Genomic DNA, 22,230 nt, shown 5'->3' on the forward strand with positions numbered 1-22,230 from the left:
CGCGACTGACGCGTTATCGGCGGCAGGGCGGCGCCGGCGGCGACACCTCATCAGATAGCCGTGCTGCGGTCAATTATCAGCGTCTCCCCGCCGCCCGACCGGCAGACCTGCGCTGCAGATAATTGGCTGCCGCAACGCCGCCTCCGCCATCGCTCGCCGCTACCGCCCCCGCGCCGCCACCGCGATCGTCACCGCCACCGCCCGGGCGGTGACTGCCGCTACCGCCCCGCCACCGCCACAATGCCCGCACCGGCAATGGACCGATTGCAACGCCCCTAGTTACTACCGCCCCTCGCCATCGCCACCGCCACAGTCACCGCCACAGTCACCGCGACCGCCCAATTCACCGATCAGTAAAATCGACAGTTATTTGCTCGTGCATCACCAAGGGACCGAGCAGAGATAAGTTAGAAGATTTATGTCTAGTAAAACGTCAGTCTACTGTCTAACTGTGCCAGCCATTAGGTCAATTGAGTTTTCTGGCAAACAGTTTTGTCGCAGTTTTGCTATGCATACCATTACTTTCCATTTTGGGATAGCTCAAACAATGACGTCGCAAGTCAAACAAACGATCAGCTTGAAGCCGAAATCATTTAATCAATGGCGCAGAGCACCATTTCCGAGTAACGCCTGTTTGATGATGCTTCCAAGCCAAGAACATGAGAGCATGGATTTTCGAATTTTTAACATGTATGCACCCAGCTGCTTTTCAGCTAGCTGCTAGGTAGGTACTACAAGCGGCTGCGCCGCTTGCTTCGCGGCGTAGCCAGAAAATACGGCAGGAGCCAATTTGCTTTCGAATGGTCTTTGATTTAAATCCATCTGACGTCTGTAAGCAGAGATATGGACGGAAACGTGCAGAGGAAATTTTTGAACATAACTATTCTGAGGGCTTAGTTGGATGAAATTTGGGTCACACGGGGTCAAGTCAGGTCAAGGTGGTCATCCCTGGTCACACTGGGTCAGGCCAGGTCACCTTCGGTCAGGCCAGGTCGTATAGGTCACCACGTCACATTGGATCGGCCTGTGTAAGTACAAAACTTCTACTGCTTCTACCCATACCACTACTTCTACCACTACCCCTACCACTACCCCTACCACTACCCCTACCACTACCCCCACCCCTACCCCTACTACTACCCCTACCACTACACCTACTACTACCCCTAACACTACCCCTACCACTATACTCCTAATGCTACCACTACCCCTACCGCTACTCCTACCAATACTACTACCACTACACTACCACCACTACCACTGGGTCATGTGAGGTCACAGACTATCGTCACTCCATTATTCTTTTTCTCGTGCTATGTTCAAGAAGATGTTTACAGTGAAGGACGAACTTTAAAGGTAGTGTGCCAGAGCTTTCTTGGACCATATGGAGTTAATGACCCGGATAAGGAGAACCGGATTTTTAGAACTTATCCATACCTTCAAAACTCACGGAAACGTCTTAAATTCTTCAAATTTTGAGTACCCCAGTGCGAAATTCGCCCCGACGGGTTGTCGGTCGTACCCCAACCACATTTCACACCACTATGAACAATAAATGCACACACTAAAATCGCTATTACCGATAGGCTCATCCAATCAAGTTTCGATAAACCCGTTCATCATCATCTCCTGCGGTTTTGAACACGCCTGTTAGGTGGCTTCTGATGCTCGTCGAGGTCGGAATTTCCAAATACGCGTGGTGCGTCGGGCCGCGCGCTCTGACTTCGGCCAATAAAAATGCGTCAGCTGATCATTGTCATTTCTGCCACTTGCGTGTGGTGAAATGGGGTCATAACTTAAAGGGACCCTCCCACCTTTAAAAAAGTTTATGAATTGGCATGAAAGTGATGTCGCTCGGTTCAGAAAGAGCGAAAACGAATATCTACCAAATTTCACCGAAAAATATTCACCGGTTTTCAAGATATTAGACTTTTACTTTTGTTTACTTTTTGGGATCTCCGCTGTTCCTAGCGACTTTATTTAAAAGTGCGGCATTTGTTGCGCGCAACGCAGCATATACCACCGCGTGCTACAAAACGTTTTAGTCAAACATTTAACGGACGTTCGAAAGCCTGATGACGTCATCAGATTTAAGTGCCAATACCAATACATTGTGGCACTTATTTGCACAGATGTCAAAATCAAACTCAAATTTCTTTGCGATGAAGTAATTGCTGGAGAAACGGTTTTCACGGCACTGATTTTCAAAGAACGTCCATCAAGATGGCTATCTCAACTCAAATCTAATGTTAAGGTGGGACAGTCCCTTTAAGAGACGGCTGTTTCATATCAATTATTTTATATAAAATCATATTTCAAACCATAAATTAATGTTCGACAGCCAAATTAAAGAAACAATACCAATACAGGCTTACAGTTTAAGTTCAACATTGTGTTGTCTACGATTAGACAGCTGATAACTCATTCCCGTACGTCGTAACTCTATAATGACCTTTGCTTATTGTCACATGTGCGCCGCATTCGCGATTGTTGCCGACGCCTGTTTGCAGGTCAGCCCACTACAGTTGTTATACATATCGAAAAACCGATAAACTTTTAGGCAAAAAAGGCACTATTCCAGGCCCATTTTTTATTTTTTTTTGCGATATTAGGTAAAAACGGAAGCTTCTTATCCTAGGAAAAATAAAATGGGAAATCACTGGAAGGTGGCACACTACCTAAAAAAAAACGAACTATAGGTAGGTATCTCGCGAGCGCTATGTCGTGACCTTCAATTTTATTATGTCGGATCGTCACCGTTGAATTTATGCCATGCGTCGTATGAGGTGCAAAATTAAGGCTCACAGCGATGAGCCTGATTGATATTCAATCAGGGACGAAGAAATCTGATGCATTCTTCTGAGTTGGCAAGGGTTTGACGGGGTTTGACGACGCAAACCAAAGACGCTTTGCATCAGGCATAGGATGTGTTTGCGCTGCAAAATGCAGAGTAAAATGGCAACCGTCCGTTCGCTCTGAACATTTCCCAATATATACTATAGCCCTGAGGCATTTAAATAAATCTAAACATGACTGTTCGCCTTCTGTGTCAAGCTAAAGTTAGGTAAATGAGATCGGTGCAGTTTCGTCCATTTGGAAACTTCGGTAGCTTCGAACACCAGACTTCCAGTGGCGATACTGATAGCCCCGAGTTCGAGATGTCCGTCAAGACAGCCCATATTCAGCCCAGATTCAGCCCGGATTCAGCCCAGATTCGGGACACCTCCGATCAAGCTGAAACTCGCACACAATGTAGGCCATGACATGCCCAATCCACAGTGGAAGTCATTCGGTGGCACTCCCAGCCGTTTGACCTACAGAGGTCAGCAAAGGTCACGTGGCCCAAATTTGCACAGCAGATTGTGGCCCACCCAGTAGAGCTAGAGCGCTAAAAATGGCACCAATCGACTCGCCAGCATCTAATCTTACTTTCCCAACACTCATTTGACCTCTCAAGGTCATGCGATGACCTAAGGTTATTTGTGGGCTATGTCGAAAATACACTTGCACAGCAGTTTTCAAGTAGAGGGATTGACCGCATTCCAAATCAAAGCACATCATCGGGTAGCCCATAGGCCGTAGTAACTTTCCTTAAAAACCGCTTCTCGATATGTGACCCCGTTTGACCTCGGCAGGTCAAAATGTGCAAATAAACGACACTCAATACATCGCAGCCGGGATTCAGCCCAGATTCGGGACACCTCCGATCAAGCTGAAACTCGCACACAATGTAGGCCATGACCTGCCCAATCCACAGTCCAAGTCATTCGGTGGCACTCCCAGCCGTTTGACCTACAGAGGTCAGCAAAAGTCACGTGGCCCAAATTTGCACAGCAGATTGTGGCCCACCCAGTAGAGCTAGAGCGCTAAATATGGCACAAATCGACTCGCCAGCATCTAATCTTACTTTCCCATTACTCATTTGACCTCTCAAGGTCATGCGATGACCTAAGGTCATTTGTGGGCTATGTCGAAAATACACTTGCACAGCAGTTTTCGAGTAGAGGGATTGACTGAATTCCAAATCAAAGCACATCATCGGGTAGCCCATAGGCCGTAGTAACTTTCCTTAAAAACCGCTTCTCGATATGTGACCCCGTTTGACCTCGGCAGGTCAAAATGTGCAAATAAACGACACTCAATACGTCGCAGCCCGGATTCAGCCCAGATTCGGGACACTTCCGATCAAGCTGAAACTCACACACAATGTAAGCCATGACATTCCCAATCCACAGTCCAAGTCATTCGAAGGCACTCCCAGCCGTTTGACCTACAGAGGTCAGCAAATGTCACGTGGCCCAAATTTGCACAGCAGATTGTGGCCCACCCAGTAGAGCTAGAGCACTAAACATGGCACCAATCGACTCGCCAGCATCTAATCTTACTTTCCCATTACTCATTTGACCTCTCAAGGTCATGCGATGACCTAAGGTCATTTGTGGGCTATGTCGAAGATACATTTGCACAGCAGTTTTCGAGTAGAGGGATCGACCGAATTCCAAATCAAAGCACATCATAGGGTAGCCCATAGGCCGTAGTAACTTTCCTTAAAAACTGCTTTTCGATATGTGACCCCGTTTGACCTCGGCAGGTCAAAATGTGCAATTAAACGACACTCAATACGTTGCAGCCCGGATTCAGCCCAGATTCGGGACACCTCCGATCAAGCTGAAACTCGCACACAATGTAGGCCATGACATGCCCAATCCACAGTCCAAGTCATTCGGTGGCACTCCCAGCCGTTTGACCTACAGAGGTCGGCAAAGGTCACGTGACCAAAATTTGCACAGCAGATTGTGGCCCACCCAGTAGAGCTAGAGCGCTAAAAATGGCACCAATCGACTCGCCAGCATCTAATCTTACTTTCCCAACACCATTTGACCTCTCAATGTCATGCGATGACCTAAGGTCATTTGTGGACTATGTCGAAAATACACTTGCACAGCAGTTTTCGAGTAGAGGGATTGACCGAATTCCAAATCAAAGCACATCATCGGGTAGCCCATTGGACGTAGTAACTTTCCTTAAAAACCGCTTCTCGATATGTGACCCCGTTTGACCTCGGCAGGTCAAAATGTGCAAATAAACGACAAATGTGCAAATAAACGACACTCAATACGTCGCAGCCCGGATTCAGCCCAGATTCGGGACACCTCCGATCAAGCTGAAACTCGCACACAATGTAGGCCATGACATGCCCAATCCACAGTCCAAGTCATTCGGTGGCACTCCCAGCCGTTTGACCTACAGAGGTGTGCAAAGGTCACGTGGTCCAAATTTGCACAGCAGATTGTGGCCCACCCAGTAGAGCTAGAGTGCTAAAAATGGCACCAATCGACTCGCCAGCATCTAATCTTACTTTCCCATCACTCATTTGACCTCTCAAGGTCATGCGATGACCTAAGGTCATTTGTGGGCTATGTCGAAAATACACTTGCACAGCAGTTTTCGAGTAGAGGAATTGACCGAATTTCAAATCAAAGCACATCGTCGGGTAGCCCATAGACCGTAGTAACTTTCCTTAAAAACCGCTTCTCGATATGTGACCCCGTTTGACCTCGGCAGGTCAAAATGTGCAAATAAACGACACTCAATACGTCGCAGCCCGGATTCAGCCCAGATTCGGGACACCTCTGATCAAGCTGAAACTCGCACACAATGTAGGTCATGACATGCCTAATCCACAGTCCAAGTCATTCGGTGGCACTCCCAGCCGTTTGACCTACAGAGGTCAGCAAAGGTCACGTGGCCCAAATTTGCACAGCAGATTGTGGCCCACCCAGTAGAGCTAGAGCGCTAAAAATGGCACCAATCGACTCGCCAGCATCTAATCTTACTTTCCCAATACTCATTTGAAATCTCAAGGTCATGCGATGACCTAAGGTCATTTGTGGGCTATGTCGAAAATACACTTGCACAGCAGTTTTCGAGTAGAGGGATTGACCGAATTCCAAATCAAAGCACATCATCGGGTAGCACATAGGCCCCAGTAACTTTCCTTAAAAACTGCTTTTCGATATGTGACCCCGTTTGACCTCGGCAGGTCAAAATGTGCAAATAAACGACACTCAATAAGTTGCAGCCCGCATTCAGCCCAGATTCGAGACACCTCCGATCAAGCTGAAACTTGCACACAATGTACGCCATGGCATGCCCAATCCACAGTCCAAGTCATTCGGTGGCACTCCCAGCCGTTTGACCTACAAGGGGTCAGCAAAAGTCACGTGGCCCAAATTTGCACAGCAGATTGTGGCCCACCCAGTAGAGCTAGAGCGCTAAAAATGGCACCAAACGACTCGCCAGCATCTAATCTTACTTTCCCAACACTCATTTGACCTCTCAAGGTCATGCGATGACCTAAGGTCATTTGTGGGCTATGTCGAAAATACACTAGCACAGCAGTTTTGGAGTAAACGGGTTGACCGAATTTCAAATCAAAGCACATCATCGGGTAGCCTATAGGCCGTAGTAACTTTCCTTAAAAACCGCTTCTCGATATGTGACCCCGTTTCACCTCGGCAGGTCAAAATGTACAAATAAACGACACTCCATACGTCGCAGCCCGGATTCAGCCCAGATTCGGGACACCTCCGATCAAGCTGAAACTCGCACACAATGTAGGCCATGACTGGCCCAATCCACAGTCCGAGTCATTCGGTGGCACTCCCAGCTGTTTGACCTACAGAGGTCAGCAAAAATCAAGTGCAAATTTGGGCCACGTGACCTTTGCTGACCTCTGTAGGTCAAACGGCTGGGAGTGCCACCGAATGACTTGGACTGTGGATTGGGCATGTCATGGCCTACATTGTGTGCGAGTTTCAGCTTGATCGGAGGTGTCCCGAATCTGGGCTGATTCCGGGCTGCGACGTATTGAGTGTCGTTTATATGCACATTTTGACCTGCCGAGGTCAAACGGGGTCACATATCGAGAAGCGGTTTTTAAGGAAAGTTACTACGGCCTATGGGCTACCCGTTGATCTGCTTTGATTTGGAATTCGGTCAATCCCTCTACTCGAAAACTGCTGTGCAAGTGTATTTTCGACATAGCCCATAAATGACCATAGGTCATCGCATGACCTTGAGAGGTCAAATGAGTTTTGGGAAAGTAAGATTAGATGCTGGCGAGTCGATTGGTGCCATTTTTAGCGCTCTAGCTCTACTGGGTGGGCCACAATCTGCTGTGCAAATTTGGGCCACGTGACCTTTGCTGACCTCTGTAGGTCAAACGGCTGGGAGTGCTACCGATGGACTTGGACTGTGGATTGGGCATGTCATGGCCTACATTGTGTGCGAGTTTCAGCTTGATCGGAGGTGTCCCGAATCTGGGCTGAATCCGGGCTGCGACGTATTGAGTGTCGTTTATTTGCACATTTTGACCTGCCGAGGCCAAACGGGGTCATATATCGAGAAGCGGTTTTTAAGGAAAGTTACTACGGCCTATGGGCTACCCGATGATGTGCTTTGATTTGGAATTCGGTCAATCCCTCTACTCGAAAACTGCTGTGCAAGTGTATTTTCGACATAGTCCACAAATGACCTTAGGTCATCGCATGACATTGAGAGGTCAAATGAGTATTGGGAAAGTAAGATTAGATGCTGGCGAGTCGATTGGTGCCATTTTTAGCGCTCTAGCTCTACTGGGTGGGCCACAATCTGCTGTGCAAATTTGGGCCACGTGACCTTTGCTGACCTCTGTAGGTCAAACTCCTGAGAGTGCCACCGAATGACTCGGACTGTGGATTGGGCATGTCATGGCCTACATTGTGTGCGAGTTTCAGCTTGATCGGAGGTGTCCCGAATCTGGGCTGAATCGGGGCTGAATCTGGGCTGAATATGGGCTGTCTTGATCAACATGAGTTCGAGCCGCTCCGGCGCTCGAATCACGAGACTTCTGACTGAGATGGTCTTCTGCACTGAAAACAATTTCACCCGAAGCTGGCGAATTAAGCGTTGCTCTGCGGGTGGTATATGTGTATTAACTCGCCATGTCCAGATTCTAGCTAGAGGGTAAGCAGACTTGCCTGCCTTATTACTCGTAAATATGCACTGCACCCACAGTCTGCAGTAAGGTAGCTACCCAGCACCGGATATTGTCCCCGCGTGTGTCGAGTCATTGACACAGCCCTCACTGAAAGAGTTGGAACTACTCGAGGTATCGTAAACGCGTATCCGTTGATGGCGAACCTTTACATAACCTGCCCTGAAGGAGTTGGATCTACTGTTACAACTAGATGGCGTTGTCTCATACAGTTTTGAATTACAACGTTTTTTTAACTTTTTTTTTGAACCAATGATATATTGGCACATTGTTTGGCGGTTTCCAAGTGGGGGGAAAGTACAATTGTTAGGGTGCACGTTTAAAACCTCTGCAATATTCATCACGGGACGATTGGCAACGCTTTTTCTTCCGAAACTACCTAGTGAAACCATTTAGATTCTTATATAGGTCACGAAAGCAGCGACGACACATCTTCCTGATTTCGGGCGGTCTGCGTGACTGCCGGTGACTGAGTCATGTCTAAATTTCTATGGGAATTCGATTTGACCTTTCCCACCGATGTGGAACTTTCTTACCGATGTTTTCTAGGTGTGAGATTGCTATAATATAGATACAGGGTGTCCCAGAAGTCTTGAAGCTTTTTTATTTTTGTCGTGAGAACTTGCTATGCCACTGATTAAGGCAAATGACGCCTCAAACGAAAGAGAATGAACTGAAGTTTTGTATTTTCATGCGTAGAGCACCACTTTAGTCAGGTGGCCCCCGTTGTGAGTCGCACAAGATTGAGCACGAGAGATCACGTTCTTCGCTGCCGCCAAGATCTCCCGGTTTGCGAAACACCGGTGTCGCCATGCCCGTTTCTGGTCAGCTTCAGAGCCTTAGTTCATGAAGCGAGCCAGGAAACAGAGTATTGGATCTCCGAGAAAACATTAGCAAGATAATGATTACTGATCAGAAAGTCTCCTGACATGTTTGCACGCATCCATTACGAAAATAAGGCTCAGCTGCTTGAGCGCGCTAAGCAACAGCCCGTTGTAATCCTTTGATTCGTCGCATTATTATGGTGCTAAAACAAATATCAACCCGTCGCATATATATGTCGCTAATATTATGTCGCTCGCTTCAGGGAATAAGACTCTGAAGCTGACAAGAAACGGGCATGGCGACACCGGTGTTTCGCAAACCGGGAGATCTTGGCGGCAGCGAAGAACGTGATCTCTCGCGCTCGTTCTTGTGCGACTCACAACGGGGGCCACCTGACTAAAGTGGTGCTCTACGCATGAAAATACAAAATTTCAGTTCATTCTCTTTCGTTTGAGGCGTCATTTGCCTTAATCGGTGGCATAGCAAGGTCACACGACAGAAATAAAAAAGCTTCAAGACTTCTGGGACACCCTGTATTTTCCCGCAAATATGGTCAAGCGTGGGAGTTTTTTTGGCCCTCGTGACTTGGTCGGCGAAGGGTAGGCGTGGAGGGTAACCCCATCTCCTAGGGGTTTGTGGCTTGCTGCTGCCAGGTAGGCGTCGATGAATACCTTTCGATGGAGGGGTCGCGAGCCACTGGTGCGCGAATAGTCGTGGATGGTTACTACTCACCAGAGTGAATTGCAAAAGTGTTATGTCCTAAATTGACTCCTGGGAAGGTGGTTAAAAATGGTTGCGGATAGGGGTACCCGCGAGACACCGGTTTACTCGCCAGTTTTGGGTGAAATTGTTTTCAGTGTGTTAGCGAAATTAAGATCATTAAGTGGATTTCGATTTGATACATTCAGTTCGCCCAGCTCCGTCTATTCAACCCTTCGAGCTTAGCTTATAATGTATAAAACACTTACAATTTATATAACAGACAAATAGAGCCATCTACAATTATTTACTGAAAAAAATGGCCCCAGCTGACAAATACGCAGCTGAGACAGGTGACCAAATAAGGAGCCTGACAGGGCTGCGGGCTGAATCATCACGGTCCCGGAGGCCGGACGCCGCGCTGGTGCAACGATGACAGATTAACGCGTTGCCGAGAGCCGGCTGCTGATTGACAGGTCCGGGCGGCTGCTGACGGGGGTCGTCAGCAAGCGGTCAGCACGGCGCTACACGCCTAGTGGAGCCCGTATCTCGGAACGGACCGGACCGGTACAATACTGATTGCTTATGTCGCATGGGAAACTAACGCTTTGTGGTAAGGATGCGTTTCTACTTTGATTGCTGTAGTAAAGTGCATACACGAACATCATATAGTTTAAATGATTATGACGAAAAATAATGTGAAGGAGCCCCCCCCCCCCCCCTCCGATGGTGTTGACGGTGTCGACGCAGCTTAACGTCCGGAGCATATCGGTAGTGGTCAGAGCGCGGGGAAATGACGGGTGACCTGCTGCGCCGACCTTCGAAACGGAAAGCGAAATCTCTAAATTTTCATGTTATTTCACGCGATAGAAGGGCTACAACTTCGGGCCCCCCTGTATTATGCATTTTGCACATGTAAGGTAAACTATGGGGTCTTCCATTGTACATACATGAAGGCACATGACCCAGCATTACAAAGTTACCTTTTGAGGAGCATTAGTTGAACTGAGCGCCTGGGCGAAATGATTTCATCTGGTGACTTCATCGGTTATTGTATGCATATTACGCTTTAGTATCTATGGATATTTGTTTTCTTGGTGATGCGAAAACCAACTAAAAATAATTCTTTGAACTGTGAAGCCTTTACTCATACCTCAGCCAGCGAATATCCTTTACAATAGGAGTTTTGCCTTGCGTGTATGCAAATGACAACATTTATATAATAAACCTCAGAAATGTGACATTGTTTACACACACCGCCAACCACACAAAGTGTACCGAGTTGAAGTGATCTTTCACCCCGCTCGGGAACTCCAGCGTCGGGAGTATACCCGGGCATACCACGGGCCTTGAGATGGAACGTTAGTGTCACACTGAACCGGGCACGTCAGCACGCCTTGTCAGCATTAGCGCATAGATTACAAAGCTTACGGTTAGCCATCAGCTCAGATCACCTGGACACCCGCCGCTTTCCTCCGACTTAGCCTGTCTGTTCGGCCAGCTGTTGGTCAGATTATCGTAACTTTTCGAATAGTTTGTCGAGTGAGTAGCGGCTGAGCGGCATTTTTGTTGGTGTTTTCGGAAGCGGTCCGTTGTGATCGGCGGTAGGCCGGTCGGCTCGGCTGCCGGCGGGTCGGCCGTGGGTGGCGCGGCCCGGTGGCGGCGCCAAATCGGGCACCGCCGCCGCCGCCGACACGCGACGGAGCCGCCGCCGTGCCGCCGGACCGCCGGACCCTGCCGCCCCCAGACGTGCGCCGGTAGCGGCCGGCGCCGACACGAGTCTGGGCGCGGCGCCCTCCAGACCGGCTACCGGGCTCACACCATCGGCAGTCGGTACACGGCGCCGTGACATACCGTTCATCACCAGCCGCACAATATTGCGTACATATAATAAGATCTATAATTTTTCGTTGCGTCATGTTAAGCACTGCAGTATTGGCGGGGAGGTCACACCTAATAACTATACCCACAGACAGCTTTGAGCTCAGACATCGTTTTTCTTAAAAACAAGGCAACATAATCCAAACGAAAGGAAACAACGACAAATGTCAATTGTCCCTACTTAGGTACTCTTCGTTTCAACAGTCAGCATTCATGTCATATTCCCCTTCCTAGTCGATGCAACAAAGCCATACGTGATACGCACGCCGATATTTTATATCGACATATAAAACTATATAAGACTGTCACATTCCACGAACCTTTTCAGGAAATGTAAGAAAATAACTATAGTGTCGTAATTGAGTTGACATTACTTAAATGTTCTGCAGCGTATGGGGTGCACGATTTGTTCTATATTAATTTCGTAAGTCCTTGGGCACAAGGAAATGACATTTCCATGCTGCACCGAGATTCAAAAGTAATGACCGTACCGGGAAATGACTTCCTGCATGAAGTGTCGCTACGTGATCTTTGCTGCGATCTGACATATTTGCCTTAGGTGAACTTTGAAGCCATATATTATGTCTTATCCTACCATGGAAATATATCCGATAAAAGACGCGTTAAAATATGAACTTCGAGACCTAATTATATTCAGTCTCACAGATGCCGCTCGAGATATATCCCGCCCATTAAAATTCCAATCATTCCTTAGCGGTCAACGTCGGTGAAAATGCGCATCAATCACCCTGACACCAAATAAAGCCGTATATGCAGCGATGGGAAAAGCCCGCCTGGTATCATCAAAGGCTGACGCCGGTCTAAGTCGGCTGGTATCGCCGGCACCGTTCGAGCCGGGCGGAATCACCAGCCCGCAGTCAGAGCCATGTTCCCGTACACCGGCTATCTCTGACGCCGCAGACTGATGGGTGCGCCGATACGAAACACGACGGAGACAACCCATTAATTTCTGCAGATTTGCGACTAGATCATTTTGAGGATGCCGCCCAATTGTGACATCTGAAATCGCTATTACTATTGGATCAGTGACGGGAAAATATGAGATAAACATTGGTAACTGGAGTTGGAAAGTATCTTACAACTGGGACAGATAAATTCATTGGTCTTGCAATAACTTAGCTGTAAAAATTTTAAAAATTTACTGTCGGTAGGTGGGCCTTGGAAGAAAAGTATACACTTTACTACATGCATTTAATTGTGTTTTATAGGTATACCTACTTCGACCTAGCACACGTCAAGGAGGACGTACTTACAATTGAGCATTACAGATCTGGCCTTGTAAAGATGAAAGATCTGTTTAACCCGCGCCGCACTGGGGGATAGAGCCCCTTCCCGTTTTTGCAATATCTTTTAAACCGCTAGACGTAGCAACACGAAACTTTCAGTGCCTATGACTGTATCAATTTGACACCTTCTGTCTAAACCAAAAATTCGTAGCTACCATAGTAGGTCGTCCGAATATCACGTCAGTATGACGTCATGTTTGGCCGATTTTGATGCCAAACATTGAACTACGGCAATCATTCTCAAGAGCTCAGTTTTTTTTTTTAGCTAGATCCGATTGCTCCGCACGAGAGGACTCAAAATACACGGGACTACCAAACCACTAACTCGGAATTTCAAAATTTTGAAAGTTTTGAAATTATTAGTATAAAAACTAAAAAAACATATTTTAAATATTTTCTGATCAGTTTTTGACATCTCCATAAAACCGGAATATCTACATGTGCATACAACACATACAGCTGATCTACTTTGGGAGGGTTAAGCGCGATATCTTCAAAAAATAGCTAAGTTATGCGCTTTGTAGTCAACCTATTTCACGATTATCAACCATTCAAATCCATTTTTCAGCACGTTTTCGACATCGTAAACCAAAATAAATAGCACCATCGTTGCTATTTATTCAGTCAGTTAGCATGAGCTCAAACTGCAGCTAACTGACACCTTTTTGTTGAAAAAAATTAACTTCAAAATTTGACCTTTTTCACCCGAAAGTTACCTCAGCTGTATTCAGCTGAAAATTGCCTCAACTGACACAGACGACGCTGATTTCGAAATATATGGCCTAAATGGACCATAAAACATGTATCACGTGACCGATACATTATAAAAAAAAATCCGTGACATAAGATGACCTGCCCTTGACCTGAAAAATTCGAAGCACAATTTCGGTACCCTCAGGGTATCTATCTTGGCATCTGTTCCCGAGTGTGAAACAAAAAATGAGCCTGATCTGACCAGTAAGCCAGCGACCAGAGCCCAAATTGTGAACAAGCCAAATGTTGATAACTTTTCCTTTGACCTGAGCTTTGACGTCATCGGTGACCCCGAACTCCGAAGTCAATAAAATTAGTTTCACCCGACAGTTTTTCCGGGGCTATCAGACGACATTTGAATTTTGACCATCGCCCCATTACTTTCGGAGCTAGAATGAGGGCTATGAACAGCCCCCCCCCCCTCCAGCGTTATAGAAATAACTCAGTGGGGCGCGGATTAAAAATATACCTATAAAAAGTTTTTTTTTTCAAAAGGACGCTGGCTCAAAGTTCAATATCGAAGCTCTCACGTGAGTTTTGGCAGCTTCAGTGTCTGGCCAAGAATTTCTTACCGAAAAAATAATCGATTTCAAATTGTGCACGGTAAGTAGCTGGAAATTGTTTCTTAAAAATGAACTTACTATGATGACGTCACTGGTGGCAGCAGGCACCCAAATGTCCGTGCACTTTGACAAGTGTCAATGAATTTGGGTGAAACTTAGTTTTTCACTGTTGCCGAGCTAATAATCGAGTAAGCGGTTCCGTCCATGATAGTTATAAGTTACATTGCAATACCTACATGTTCGACAGTATGACGTCACCACTGTTCTCATATATGGTTCCAAAACGCACATATGGAAATTATCGGGAAGAAATCACATGTTAACCCTCGCCCCGTTGGGGGGGGGGCCATTTTGGCCCCCCCCCCTGTGGTTTTTCCTGAATAGCAAGAAAACGGCGGCGCGCAGCGCCGCCAAATTTTCAGTACCTTCCCGGGCATCAATTTGACACCTTCACACCAAATTTCAAGTCTTAGGTCACCTTAGGTCAGGAGTTATTGAGGTCAAACTGAGGTCATGTTCGAGCAAAAATGAGCAAAAAACATGCAATCTTGAAACGCTCACCAAATCTACAGTTATCAAGCAATTTCAAAGTTCTTTATATGGTCTAGTAAACAAAAGGCGGCGCTACAAAACTGCTATCTCGGATTTTCAGAATTTTGGGTTTTTGACCCCAAAAAAATCGAAAAATTGATTTTTTTTGAAAAACTAAAAAAAAATCCAAAATTTTTCCGAATTTCGAAAAAACCGGAATATATGTGATAGTCCCTGCGCTCTTCTATATACATACCAAATTGCAGATCGATATCTCGTTTTTTGGCCAAGTTATAGCGAAAAAACTGTTCAAAAATGATGACGTCAAATTTTTGAACTCAATTTTTAGCAATTCTAGACCACGTACGGCAGAACAAAGACCACCATTGAACTCCCCGTGACGAGCTGCATCGATTCGATACCCATTTTATGCAAAAATATTAACTTTGAAATTTGACCTAATTTGACCTGACCTTGACCTGACCTTGACCAAAACGTGACCTAAGCTGGCCCCAACGGCTGCCTGACCCACATAATCGCATTTGTCATGTAAAATGGACCATAAAACATGTATCACACGACACTTTCATATTGTGACCCCCCAGTGACCTGACCTCTGTGACCTGACCTGGTATCAGTGACCTCAAATAGCAAAATATGTGTTTGAAGAACATTTCCCCATCGATGATTTTCAATGAAATGCATTTTACTCGATTTAACAACGCATTTCTTGAAATGCCTGTAAACGGTCAAAATTAGACCTTTGACCTGACCTGTGACGTCATCGGTTTGACCTAGGTCAATAAAATTGGGTCACAAGGTAGTTCCCTGATAGGGCTATCCAACACCGTTTGCCGCTTGTCGCTAGGTTGCGTGGTTCTCGAGATCTTAGGGGGGGGCCAAAATGGCCCCCCCCCCCAACGGGGCGCGTTGCTCGGCAGAGCCCAACGGGGCGCGGGTTAAAATTAGTCGACGTTCGATTTTCTCAGGTTCAGTTTTTGCTCGTTTTGCTCGCTAAAACACGTGCTTGTTCGAAAAACATACTTGGAGCCAGCGTCCTTTTGAAAAAAAAACGAACTATAGTAATCATATATGCTTGTTCATCGTTGCATTTCAATAAAGGTATCGATGAGCGGCTGAAAGTGAGATTCTATCAAAATGATAGCGATTAAAATAAAAACATGAACGTAGAGAGCACAACAAAATGCGCACATGCAGGGAGGAGCATTCGACTTCCCGTCTCAAAACATTTCCTGAACTGATAAGGACCCTGATAATTATCCATTGGCTCAGTAACAATAAGTTTTATCCCATCCAGCAATGCATTCCAAAGCTAAGGTGTGAAACGATCCAGTCATGTTGGATCAAGTGCAACAGGATCTATCAAATCTCTCAATGTCGCATCTGAGGATGTGAAACACTCCTCGATGATTCCCTGCCAGCTCAATGGCATGCCATCGTTTTCTCGCAGGATGGGGCCTGAGTTTGTATGACTGGCGCATGCTCTAGTACGGGTTGCGGGTGCCCTGCCTGCATCATAATACCTAAGGAGCACGTCGCGATGCCGTTTGTTTATATAACTATATACCTACTTCTGTCCCGGAATATGGGTCGATGATTTAGGGAGGCAAATTAGCCTTTTCGTAAGGTAAGATAAGCAAACAAGTATTGATCGGTCTGAAGCTACTTCGACACTATTGTTCCTCCCAGGCCAACATGGGACATCAAACTGCACGTTAGCTTTCATCATCTTAGCAGTGCTACACCTTGACAGTTGACACCAAACTCTAATAACAGCTGCTTTATCCTGTCATCACACATGTCTTATACATTCCTGCAAACACTATTGTATGGGAAGACCCAAAAATGTTTAATTAAGCAGAAAGTTGGCACGCATCCTAACTGTTCTCAGTGATGTCAGCACTCGGTTGGAGGCGCCAGCACTAGTGGAAAAAGCACAAATACTATGAAATACTTCGCAAGGAAATTGTCTCGTGGCCTTGTGAGAAATGGACGTTCGTCCTTACTGTCTTAGTCACAGAGGAAACGATTCAGCGGCATTCACCGTCGGCATTCTACCTGATGTAACGTGCCAACTGAAAAATACAAGCATATTAGGGAGAAAAAAAAACAGAAACCAACCAAGAACAACCTTTTCTGGAAGGCCGGCTATGAAGGCCCAGTCACATCAGACTTCAGGCGTTTGTGTTTCTCACGCGGCAATGGTCCGTCATCTTAATAATCCTCCATCTGCGGACCGCATCCAAACCGACTCCCGGTCGACTGCGGACCAAGTCCGGACGGAGCCGACTCCTAGCATTCAGCCTGCATCAGTCAAGGCCGGCCTCTTCTCGCATCAGCGGTCACGGAGCGGCGGCGGCGGCGGCTGCGTGGGGCCAGGCTCCAATCTGAGCCGCTGTCGCCTCCCACCGCTGCTGCACGGCCGCTCTGAGCCACCCAGGTCCAACCTCATCCCAGCTGAGCCGGTGGCACCTTTCATATAGGTGCTGACCGCCCTGAGTCGCCGTCCCAGCCTTCAATTTGAGCCGGTGGCACCTTCCGTTGGTGCCGCGGCTCTGAGCCGCTGTCCTTGCCTTCCATCTGAGCCGGTGGAACCTTCCATTTGAGCCGGTGGCGGCACAGACCGTTCTGAGCTGGCGGCGCCTTCCACTGGTGCCGCATCTCTGAGCCGCTATCTAAATTTGAGCCGGTGGCACCTTCTGTTTGAGCCGCTGACGTCAACGTCAACACCCTGAGCCCTGTGAGCCGCTGATGGCGGCCGCTCTGCCGCTGCGCCTCTCACCCACTCACCACCGAGCGGTCAGCCGGCGGCTCCAGACGCGGCCCAGACCCTATCGGCGGCCGGCGTGTTTTCTGACACAACAAACCGCGGCGGGAGCGCCGACACACGCCCGATAGGATCGGCCGGGACCGGCAGCCGCCGGCGACAGGTCCGTGACAGGTGTGACAGCCGGCCGACCGCCCAATCGGCCGCTCCACACCCGGACAGACCCGGACGTCTCAGGTCCTCGGAGCGGGACGGGCCGGGCCCGTCTGCGGGATGGGGGACCGTGGACCACCGTCGGCCCCGCTGCCCGTGTCCGCCGCCACCGGGCTGACATCTTCATGGAGCAGATCGAGCTTGCCTGATTGGGCTAGCGGATAATTGATAGATCCAGACCTGCTGAGCTGCGCTCATCACACCAAACGAGAACCAACTACCGACTACCAAGAGACCAATTTTTCAGCAATTTTTTTTCCAAGAGACCAACTACGTGAAGCGGAGTGTATGCCTAGTAATCACGTTCACCTAATGAACATCCGACCGTCTCTACTTGTCCAGTGATACGACTCCCGGTGCCTGCAGCCCTTCACAGAGAACTCGGATATTCGACGATCTGCCGGCGGGTGCCTCCGTGCATCTGTCGTTCTCGGCACTACACGTCAGAAATAACTGCGCCTGACTGGGAACTCACTGACTGACACCTATCTGATGTGTGGTTTGACAGCTTTCATAAACACAGCAATTTATCATTGTTTTACCAGTTACCTCCTGATTGATTGAATTATTAATTGGCTATGGCCTTATTTGGAGACAAGACAAGCCAACAGCGGCAGCATTTTGACAACCTACTTTGTCAGCTGGCTAATTAATGTCAACTTCATTAATTAACTTGGAAGTGAAATCAAATAACATGGCTTACTTATTTCAGCTGTGTATGGGTTTCAACGGTAAGAATTGTCCTTACTAGCTCTCTGAAGAAGCTGCCTTTATCAATTCTTCATTTCCGATCAGAACACCTACACCAAACAAATAAGGGTTGTCCTCGCTAAACCTCAGGACTAACCCATCCGCATCTTTTCAGCCTTGCTCGCACTATACCTTGTCCGTGCTGACGGTCAGCCCCACCAGACAGCCGGTGGTGAGGTCAGCTCTCCAACAGGAGTGCACCTCTCCGGGGTGACCGTTTGAGTGGCACGGCGAGCCGGGCAGCCCATCGGGACACTCCCGGGGACGATCACATCCACTCCGCCGCGGTGCACCGCTCGGTGGCCCGCTCAGCTCCTTGGCTCCATCCTATCCTATCCTTCCATAGCTTTACAATCGTCTTATTAAACCCAAAAGGCATGACCACAACAAAATAAAAACAATTAGCATACCTAATGCAGCTGGCGGCCTGTTTATGTTTGCACAGGAAGAATGTGGTACTGTCGAAGAAAAATAGAGGATTCACAGCCAAATTTGCAAGTCATAAATAGCAAACATGGAATGCATGTGACTTGTGAGCCATTGCTCATCTACAAAACAACTGTATACGGACGCTACAGGAAATATGCAGGCTGCAGCCTCTTTTGCTGGTTTTCGTTACCATATGTCAGCCATTGCATTGGTATTCCAAGGGCCGATTCGTGCCATGACCGCTCTATAGTCGCCGATAATCTGCACATTTGCATGTGATTGTGCAAGAATCGCGCAGCGCACATCTTATGGCATCAGCATGGGTCGCCTACTGTTGCACAGAAGCCAGCCGTCATGACTTGGACAACCGCTGACACTGCTCTCGGCCGCTCCATCGGTGACCGAGACACCTTTCTGTTGCGGTAGACACACTGCGGCAGACTGTCTGTCGCGGCAGACACACCGGTACAGCTGTCTGTGTCACGGCCGATACAGCGCCAGACACAGCGGCACGGCTGTCTGTCTCGGCAGACACACCGGCCCAGCTGTCTGTGTCGCCACAGATACAGCGGCAGACACAGCGGCAGACACACCGGCACAACTGTCTGTCGCGGCAGACAGCGGCAGACTGTCAGTAGCGGCAGAGGCAGCGGCACGGCTGTCTGTCTCGGCAGACATTGGGGCACAGCTGTCTGTCGCGGCAGCCACCCGAGTTCGTGCATGTCACCGCGGCCGGCGGCACCTGCGGCACCGTGACATACCAGCAGCTCACGAGCACGGCGGCGGCCGGAAGCCGGTCGTGTGGGCGCCTGTGTCACGGGTGCCGCCGACACTGCGACACAACCGGCGACATCGGGAGCGGCTACTGGGCAGCTCAGGGGCCTCAGGGAGCGGGAACGGCTATCCGGCTCAGGGGACGTCACTAGATCAGGAGCCAACGGGGGCAGCTACTGGGCTCAGGGGCCACTGGGGCAAACTAGCGGACTCACGGGCCACTGGGGGCGACTAGCGGGCTCAGGGGCAGCATGGAGCGCCAGGCGACCACTGACGAGCTGGTGTCGGCAGACTTTCACTGTCTGTGCCTACATACAAGAATGACATTTCCTTTTACCGGTGATGTTTTGGATTGCCGTTTAGCTTATTTTTAACAAACTACACGGTTCCCAAATATGCTTTCCAGCCAATGTATGTTTCATTTCTCACGCCCCTAGCATCCGCCTCCAAGATTCCATTCCCAAGTCCCCACGCATCCCTCGCCCTCCAATCTCCCCTCCGTCCCCATCTATCTCTGCCCGTCTCCCCTGCGTCTCCGCGGCGCGGCGCGCTGTGCGTCTCCCGGGGCAGCGGGCGGTGCGTCTCCCCGGGTGCGGCGCGTCGCGCTCACTCACTCACCGGAGGGCTGTTTGCCCGACTGGGCCGTGATGCACATGTCGTTGTCGGCCGGGAACTGGTCGCAGCGCACCATGTCCGGCCACGGGAAGCCGTACTGCTGCATGCGGGCGCCGCAGCTGCGCTCCACCTTCTGGCACAGGCTGCGGCACGGGTAGATGTGCTGCTCCATGCAGATGGGCGCGAACAGCGAGCACAGGAACAGCTGCGCGTCCGGGTCGCAGCGCAGGTTCAGCAGCGGCACCCACGAGGCCGCCTGCTGAGAGATCTCCGACAGGCTGTCGTGGTCCAGCAGGTTGGGCAGCTTCATCATCGAGTAGCCGATGCCGCGGCACAGCGTCATGTTGTGCGGGATGGTGATGCAGACGGGCTGGCCGCCGCGGCCCGGCACCGTGTCCCACTGCTCGAACGCCGCCGCTGGGGCCAGCGCGGCCAGCACGGCCAGCGCGGCCAGCGTCGGCCACCGGTCGGCCATCTCCGCGACTGTCGCCGAGCGTCACCGGCGTCACCGCGCCGCCGAGACTGCCGCCGCCGCGCCGCCCCGCGCCGTCCGCGCCGCCGGTCACGTGACGGCCGGCCGGCGGCCAATGAGCGGCGGCGGCCGGCGCGCGGACGGCCCACGCTGTCCAGCTCATTACAGGCTAATGATGATGAGCAGCCGATGAGTATCTTGACAGGCGCGACAGTGGCCGGCGCGAGAGGGGCTGATGGGTGGGCGGCGCCTGCGGAGAGGGCGGCCGGCGCGCCGGTGGGGTCCGCCCGTCACCGGCCGCTGTCAGCCGCGGCGCCCAGCGGGCCTGATCCGACGCACAGCGATCAGACACCACCGGAGCGCACCGCACCCTCGGTACTGGCTGCCCCTTGTAATGATGGGGATTAGCGGAAACCCACAGTGGGGTGGCAATAAAGTTGTCAGACTACAGCGCCTACGATTCAGGTAAGATAGTAATCACATTATACGGAAAGTGACAAGACAAGCCAGCGAGAAGAGATTGATGGAGCCTACTGAAAGACATTTTTCACTCTATGGGAAGTGAAGAATTGATGGAAATAATTCCATCCAGGATTAGCTTGCTCAATTGTAAGGTACGCCACGCCGAACTGTCTAGATAGGAGGCGGCTTATTGGACGACTTTTGACGATCATGGACATGATTAGGGAGTCTTTCCTGGCAAGGAGACTGATGTTACGTTTGGTTTGTCTTTTTTACGTTCTGGTATTGCCAATCTCTGTAAACGCCTTCAGCTACTCTTCCTACATTTTGCTTGAACTGGTGCCGAATCGCTCGCATAAGGATCACACGGACGGACGTATGTTACTTGACTTCTTGTTGCTGATTTTGGGATTACCATCAACGTGAGCAAGTCTTCAAATGTCAACATTTCCCAAATATGCATGTTTTAATCCATCGTTGTCGTTCTTTACGGCTGCTGGGTGCGCCACATCACGCTCACCCGGGTGGCTATCGCCGCGGGATCAGTGTGGCCGCCTGGCAGACTCCCTGCACGTCCTGCCGGCCCGGCCAGCCGCCGTCCAGAGCAGCCGGCCGGGCCCCATATCGGCCCCGACGACACCGGGATCAAAGCAGCCGAGCGGCGGCCCATATGGAGCCGATACGTGCGCCCACTGCCGATGGCGGCCTGCCGGTGAGTAAGACCGCTCGGCTGTCGCTCCTCGCCGGCCGCAGCCACACATATTGTCGGCGACCCTTATCGGCCGGCTTACCGCATACTTCTCGGACACGGCCATCCATCGCGGCGAGTGCAAATTCTGGTAGCCGTGCCGCGGCGATCGGGTAGTCAGATGCGGGCCGCCGGCCAAGGAACTGAGAGCTGCCGTCTGAGGCACTGTCAGAGCCTCTGAGACTGAGAGACTGTCCGAAAGACTGTCTGAGAGACTGTCCGAAAGACTGTCTGAGAGACTGCGAGACTGTCCCAGAGACTGAGAGATTGCCTGAGACTGTTTGACCTTTGAGGGACTGCCAGCCGCCGCCTGAGGGACTGCCATCTGACGGACTGTCTGATGGACTGAGGGACTGCCATCCCAGGGACTACCGGCCGCCAG

At 49.7% G+C, this 22,230-nt stretch overlaps 1 protein-coding gene across 1 annotated transcript in view; it reads right to left on the bottom strand.

Moving 5' to 3' along the window:
* Positions 1-20,671, bottom strand: part of LOC122389945 (secreted frizzled-related protein 5-like) — a 36,932-nt gene extending 16,261 nt beyond the window's left edge. The window contains exon 1 of the mRNA XM_043382458.1: positions 20,170-20,671. Coding sequence (XP_043238393.1) covers positions 20,170-20,641 — 472 coding nt within the window. The 5' untranslated portion in view covers positions 20,642-20,671. The remainder of the gene's footprint in view (positions 1-20,169) is intronic.
* Positions 20,672-22,230: the final 1,559 nt, after the last annotated feature.

The sequence above is a fragment of the Amphibalanus amphitrite genome, unplaced genomic scaffold, assembly GCF_019059575.1.
Source record: "Amphibalanus amphitrite isolate SeventyFive unplaced genomic scaffold, NRLGWU_Aamphi_draft 000020F_arrow, whole genome shotgun sequence".
In the NCBI taxonomy this organism is placed as follows: Eukaryota; Metazoa; Arthropoda; class Thecostraca; order Balanomorpha; family Balanidae; genus Amphibalanus; species Amphibalanus amphitrite.